General features: G+C 55.2%; 1 protein-coding gene across 1 annotated transcript; it reads left to right on the forward strand.

Annotated features, from left to right (window-relative positions):
• The first annotated feature begins 2,105 nt into the window (after window positions 1-2,105).
• Window positions 2,106-5,848, forward strand: GATA1 (GATA binding protein 1). Its single transcript, XM_023760949.1, has 5 exons — window positions 2,106-2,217; window positions 3,497-3,868; window positions 3,971-4,077; window positions 4,606-4,731; window positions 5,196-5,848. The coding sequence occupies exons 1-5, from the start codon at window positions 2,106-2,108 to the stop codon at window positions 5,556-5,558; spliced, it is 1,080 nt and encodes a 359-aa protein (XP_023616717.1). The 3' UTR covers window positions 5,559-5,848.
• The last annotated feature ends 1,562 nt before the right edge of the window (window positions 5,849-7,410 follow it).

The following is a 7,410-nucleotide window of genomic DNA, read 5'->3' on the forward strand; positions in this document are numbered from 1 at the left end:
CCACTGACCATGCGGAAGGATGGTATCCAGACTAGAAACCGCAAGGCATCAGGAAAAGGAAAAAAGAAACGAGGGTCGAGTCTGGGAGGCACAGGACCAGCTGATGGACCAGCTGGTGGCTTCATGGTGGTGGCTGGGGGCAGCGATGGTGGGAATTTTGGGGAAGTGGCCTCAGGCTTGACACTGGGCCCACCTGGTACTGCCCATCTCTACCAAGGCCTGGGCCCCGTGGTGCTGTCAGGGCCTGTCAGCCACCTCATGCCTTTCCCCGGGCCCCTGTTGGGTTCACCCACAGGCTCCTTCCCCACTGGCCCCATGCCTCCCACCACCACCAGCACTGTGGTGGCGCCACTCAGCTCATGAGGACACAGAGCATGGCCTCAGAGCAGGGGTAGGGTCCCTCTCCGCGTGGAGCCAGAAGTTTCTACAACCCAACCTGTTAGCACCCGCACAACCTTTGGTCTGGACCATCAATGATTTATAAAATAAAGCACCAAAGTCCTGAAGTTGGAGGTGTGAGTCTGAGTGGGACTGAATAAAGAGCCGTGGTAGGTGGGGTGTGCAACGGTGCCTGTGGTTCTCTGGTGATGGCGTGAGGCTGTGTGAGAGCACGTGTGACCCTTCATGATAGTGGGTTATGATGTGCAAGTATAAGAGTGTATTAGTATGTGAAACTGCGTGTGAGAGCAACCAGGGTGTATGATATGGCGTGTACATGCACACGTCATGGGCAGAGACAGTGTGTGGTGGCTGACTGCTCTGTGAGGTGGTGACCATGGGGGTGAGGTTGTGAGAGATGGTGTGCATGACACCAGACAACTGTGAGAAACGGGGCACAAGTGACTGTATGAGAGGACGTGGGGGTATGTGAGTCACGGGGTGCGCTGAGGCAACATGTGAGGCTGTGCTCATGTGATTGTGCACCATGCAGGGTGGTTCTGAGATGGTGTGACAGCATGTGTACCCGGCACAGCCTTTGCTCAATAAACATTTCTGGGATGCTCAACAAGGACTGTGTAGGACGGTATGTGGAGACCTAGCAGTGTGACCTGAAGTACTGCGTGTCGGGAGGTCTTTGTGGGTCTGGCAAGGGCAGCACTTGTGTGCAAGCATGTGTATGTGAGCGCATCGCATATCCTGTGCCCTGTCACAATGCCTCTGGGTGGCTGACAGCGTGAGCAGCTCTGTACACTTGTTTGTGGAGGTATCAATATATATATAGGTGCAAGTTAGGGACCCACCTCCAAGGGACAGAAGACATGTTCAGGACAGGAATGGGAGGCAAGAGTGGGGCTGGAATGGCAGCCAGCAAGAAGGGCAGAAGGCCAGTCTGGGACCGTGGGGTTGTCCATGGGCCCTCCTGTCACTCATCTCTTATCTCTCTCAGCCCAGCTCGGCCTGCAGCCCTGTGGGAAATGGAAGAGAAGGAGGGGGAGATTAGGAGAACAGAATAACCTCTAGGGGGGATATTTAGTCCCCATAGGTGGGGAGCTCCCCACAGTGCCAACTCCCTCCCCAACACACCCACTCACCTGGGTGAACTGCTCCCCCTAAAGTGGAATCTGTTCTTCCATGGAACAAACCCTCACACTGGAGCATGCACACAGTCAGGTGACATCCTAACCCAGACAGCGGCTCTCCCAAGGCCACACAGCTGGTGGCACAGGGCTGAGCCAGGCTCCGTGGCGTAGCCTCCACACTGCCCAGAGGCTCCTAACCGCAAGCAGCACCGTTTCCTGAGTGCTCACTGTGGTCGACAGCAGCTGGAAGGCTCAGGTGCTTTCCTTCATGAACACCTGAAAAAATACTCTGGTCCGGCCGGTGTGGCTCAGTGGTTGAGCATCAACCCATGAACCATGAAGACATGGTTGGATTCTTGGTCATGGCACATGCCCAGGTTGCAGGCTCGAACCCCAGTGAGGTGCATTAGGAGGTGGCCAATCCATGAATCTCATCACTGATGTTTCCATCTCTCTCTCCCTCTCCTTTCCTCTTTGAAATCAATAAAAATATGTGTGTGTGTTTGTCTTTTTTTTTAAAGAAATCCCCATCTGTAAACTCTGGGAACGCTGACTGAGTACAGGAACTTGCTTACATTGTTGACGATGGCCCCGGATGTCACTCTGCACAACAATCCCTACGTCACGCCCCACCCCACAGAGTCCACAGGAACCTGTGATCCAACTCTCAACATGAACCTCAGTCTTGAACTTACATGTAAAATCCTTTCCTGAACCTGTGGTGGGGCGCCTGTCCTGACCCCCTAACTTTAAGTCCAGACCTCATTCTATACAGGCACCCACAGCCTCACCTGGCACAGAACCCCCTGCCCAGACACTGCACAGGGCTTGCTGTCCTAACCCTGTGCTGGCTCCATGGCCCTGACCCTCTACAGGAAGCCTAGCCTATAACAGTGCTGGAGCCTATAGCCAGATTCTACAGAAACCTTTCCCTGACTTCCAACAGAAATCCGTAACTTGGCCCGTTTCGGGAATCTCTGACCTGATCTTTCATAGGAACCCCTAAACTTGCCCTCTGGGAAACTGGAATGATTGAGATCAAGGAAATGCACTGATGTGACTCTCTCTCTCTGACAGCCTTGGTCTGGAAGCCTTGCCCTCACCTTGTACAGGAGCCACTGTCCTGACTGTGGCTAGTGGCTACCACATGATACAGCGTAGCTCTGGGGAGTCCACAGAATCCTGGAGCAGGCACTGCTATAGGCTTTTCAACTCTGTTCTCCTTTCTTCCTGACTCACTAACTTTCCCAGCCTCCCTTACAATGACGCGTGGACATGTGACAGTTCTGATCAATAGAGTGAGCACAGTGACATACACAACTTCCAGGCCTGACCCATAGGAACCTCTCATGGGTCCTTTAATGAGCCCTGGCTGGTGTTCTCAGTGGTTAGAGCATGGGCTTGTGCACTGAAGGGTCTCGGGTTTGATTCCCAGACAAGGGCATGCACCTGGGTTTAGGTTCGATCCCCAGCCCCAGTTGGAGCATATGCAGGCAGCTGCTGCACTGGCTTTTCTGGCAGGGTTCCATGTTATTGGGGTTGCCATGGAGACCCTTAGCTAGTGTAGAACCCAACAAAGAGGCCATCTTAGAAATGGCTGGAAGCCCTCACGAGGCTGTGTGGATCACGTTCCCTGTGTATGTGCAGACCTGGGAATGTACATCCCCAGACTGCCTCATTAGGAATGAATATGGTAAGTAGGTGGGGGTGGCCCTAGTTGAGTGGCCCATGGGGCTCCACAAAGTTATGCTCAAAGCCCATTGGGAAAAGGCTGCAGGTGACTGCAGCTGCCAGAGTGGCCAGTGGGGCTCAGACCCAGGAGTCACCCAATGGCCAGCAGCTGCTCTGGCAACCTATGGGAAGGTGGAAAGGTTGGCCACCATGTGGGGCTGTTGGGAATCACTGCACCCTGAAAGCAGGATGGCTTCAGACCTTCTGTTCCCTTCTTTCTTCCTTCCCATACCCCCCCCAAACAGTCTTCCTGGTGAATTCATGCCTCTACTGTCTGGAGGGGACCCCAAGAGGCTCACCATACACCAGCTGGGCCTATGGCAACACGGGGCTCTACCCTCCAGCAACTGTGAGCCCCCCCTGGGACTACACCCCTCCCCAGGCCTCAGAAGATTCCTATTCGAGAAACACCTTCCTAGAGAACTTCAGGACACAGCGGCTGACTCCGGACCTGTTGACACTGGGACCTGCAGTGCCTTCCTCCATCCCTGTCCCCAGCAGTGCCTACGGGCCCCCCGACTTACCTATGAGCTTCTTTCCTCCAACCAGAAGCCCCCCCAGTCCAGCGGTCAATTCCTCCCCCAACCTTCCTGGAACCCTGCCCCTGTCCACCTGTGGTGAGGTTCCCCCAAAGGGACAGGGAGGTTGAGGAGGGGGATGGGGTCCAAGGCAAAGCTGGGCTGAGCCTGGTCCCTCTTGCCCCCTTTCCACCACACCAGAGGGCGGGGAGTATAGGTACTGCAGAGCGAGAGCCACTCCACATTGCTGGCTATGCAATGCCGATGGTCAGATGATGAATAGGCAGAACAAGCCCAAAAGGCGCCGGGTAAGACCCCAGGCCGGCCTCCCCTCACCCAGGTACTCTGTTCTCACTCTGCGCAGGGATCTCTGTCCTCACACTATATGAGAACCCACATCCCCCCTCCCTGCCCCATCCATTCAGGGACCCAGCTCTGTGCAGGAGTGTCTACCCTCAGCCCACCCTCAGGCTGCAAGCAGGCACGCCGTCCACTCCCTGCACAGCAGTTTTCATTCTTGGCTACACACTGGGATCACCGAGGGGCCCTCCCTAGATGGGTTGATTTACTTGGTCTGGGGCGCTGCCTGGGCATCAGGATTGTTTTCGACTCCCCCAGTGAGTCCAATGTCCGCCAACGCTGAGAACCACTGATGAAGCCCCCCATGCCATTTGGAAAGCCCCGGGACAGGAGGCCATGTCCTTGCCCCTCAGAGAACCCTCAGTCTACGCCTTGTCCAGGAAGCCCTGCCTGCACCCTGACCCTCACCTCCTGGGTCCTCCACCACCGCCCCCGCCCCCCCATTACACTGACCCTCACATTCTTGCTGCCCCCAGATCGTCAGCAAGCGGGCAGGTACCCAGTGCACCAACTGCCAGACAACTACCACGACACTGTGGCGGAGGAATGCCAGTGGGGACCCCGTGTGCAATGCCTGCGGCCTCTATTACAAATTACACCAGGTGTGCCCTGTTTCCTGAGACCTGCCCCTCCCCCATCCCACCAACACTCCCTTCCTTCTCCTTCTTTTCCTTTCCTGTATTCTTCCTATCTCCCTTCCCTCTCTTCTTCATCCCCTTCCTCTCTTCTCCCTGTTATTCTCCTCCCTCCTTCCCCCTCATCCCTCTCTTCTCTGCACTGTTATCTCCTCCCTGCCTTTCTTTTCCCTCCCTTTCCCCTCTCTTTCCTCCATTTCTCATCTCCCTTCTCCTCCCCTCCAGCCATCAGCTAGTCCTATGGTTAGAGGCTCCCTGGCTTAGGGCCTCACAAGCTCATGATTCCTTAGGGCATTACCTGTGCCACAGCTGGGGTCTGCTCCCCTAGTCCTTGACCCAGTTCCCGACTGTTAAGGAGTGGGGTGGAAAGGGTGGAGACACAGAGGCAAGAGTCTGAGTTTGGGGAACACTCATGGCCTCTCTTTCATCAGGTGAACCGGCCACTGACCATGCGGAAGGATGGTATCCAGACTAGAAAACCCAGGACATCACAGAAAGAAAAGAAGCCAGTGTCGAGTCTGGCAGGCACAGGACCAGCTGATGGACCAGCTGGTGGCTTCATGGTGGTGGCTGGGGGCAGCGATGGTGGGAATTGTGGGGAAGTGGCCTCAGGCTTGACACTGGGCCCACCTGGTACTGCCCATCTCTACCAAGGCCCCGGCCCCGAGGTGCTGTCAGGGCCTGTCAGCCACCTCATGCCTTTCCCCGGGCCCCTGTTGGGTTCGCCCACAGGCTCCTTCCCCACAGGCCCCATGCCTCCCACCAGCACTGTGGAGGCGCCACTGAGCCCATGAGGACACAGAGCATGGCCTCAGAGCAGGGGTAGGGTCCCTCTCCGCGTGGAGCCAGAAGTTTCTACAACCCAACCTGTTAGCCCCCGCACAACCTTTGGTCTGGACCATCAACGATTTGTAAAATAAAGCACCAAAGTCCTGAAGTTGGAGGTGTGAGTCTGAGTGGGACTGAATAAAGAGCCGTGGTAGGTGGGGTGTGCAACGGTGCCTGTGGTTCTCTGGTGATGGCGTGAGGCTGTGTGAGACAGCACGTGGGACCCTTCATGATAGTGGGTTATGATGTGCAAGTATAAGAGTGTATTAGTATGTGAAACTGCGTGTGAGAGCAACCAGGGTGTTATGATATGGCGTGTACATGCACACGTCATGGGCAGAGACAGTGTGTGTGCTGACTGCTCTGTGAGGTGGTGACCATGGGGGTGAGGTTGTGAGAGATGGTGTGCATGACACCAGACAACTGTGAGAAAGGGGGCACAAGTGACTGTATGAGAGGATGTGGGGGTATGTGTGTCACGGGGTGTGCTGAGGCAACATGTGAGGCTGTGCTCATGTGATTGTGCACCATGCAGGGTGGTTCTGAGACGGTGTGACAGCATGTGTACCCGGCACAGCCTTTGCTCAATAAACATTTCTGGGATGCTCAACAAGGACTGTGTAGGACGGTATGTGGAGACCTAGCAGTGTGACCTGAAGTACTGCGTGTCGGGAGGTCTTTGTGGGTCTGGCAAGGGCAGCACTTGTGTGCAAGCATGTGTCCGTGAGCGTATCGCATATCCTGTGCCCTGTCACAGTGCCTCTGGGTGGCTGACAGCGTGAGCAGCTCTGTACACTTGTTTGCGGAGGTATCAATATATACAATTTCAGTCTGTAAGTTAGGGACCCACCTCCAAGGGACAGAAGACATGTTCAGGACAGGAATGGGAGGCAAGAGTGGGGCTGGAAAGGCAGCCAGCAAGAAGGGCAGAAGGCCAGTCTGGGACCGTGGGGCTGTCCATGGGCCCTCCTGTCACTCATCTCTTATCTCTCTCAGCCCAGCTCGGCCTGCAGCCCTGTGGGAAATGGTAGAGAAGGAGGGGGAGATTAGGAGAACAAAATAATCTCTAGGGAGGATATTTAGACCCCATAAGTGGTGAGCTCCCCACAGTGCCAACTCCCTCCCCAACGCACCCACTCACCTGGGTGAACTGCTCCCCCTAAAGTGGAATCTGTTCTTCCATGGAACAAACCCTCCCATCGGAGCATGCCTGGAGTCAGGTGACATCCTAACCCAGACAGGTTAAGTGGCTCTTCCAAGGCCACACAGCTGGTGGCACAGGGCTGAGCCAGGCTCCGTGGCGTAGCCTCCACACTGCCCAGAGGCTCCTAACCGCAAGCAGCACCGTTTCCTGAGTGCTCAAGGTTGTGGTCAACAACAGCTGGACTGCTCAGGTGCTTTCCTTCATGAACACCTGAAAAAATACTCTGGTCCGGCCGGTGTGGCTCAGTGGTTGAGCATCAACTCATGAACCAAGAGGTCACTGGTTCGATTCCCACTCAGGACACATATTCGGGTTGTGGGTTCCATCCCCAGGAGGGGGCGTCCAGGAGGCAACTGATCAATGATTCTCTCTCATCATTGACATTTCTATCTCCCCCTCTCCATTCCTCTCTGAAATCAATAAAAATATATTATATAAAAAAGAAACCCCCATCTGTAAACTCTGGGAACGCTGACTGAGTACAGGAACTTGCTTACATTGTTGACGATGACCCCTGACGTCACTCTTCACAACAATCCCTACCTCACGCCCCACCCCACAGAGTCCACAGGAACCTGTGATCCAACTCTCACCATGAACCTCAGTCTTGAACT

This window comes from Myotis lucifugus, unplaced genomic scaffold (genome assembly GCF_000147115.1).
Source record: "Myotis lucifugus unplaced genomic scaffold, Myoluc2.0 scaffold_196, whole genome shotgun sequence".
NCBI classification, from domain to species: domain Eukaryota; kingdom Metazoa; phylum Chordata; class Mammalia; order Chiroptera; family Vespertilionidae; genus Myotis; species Myotis lucifugus.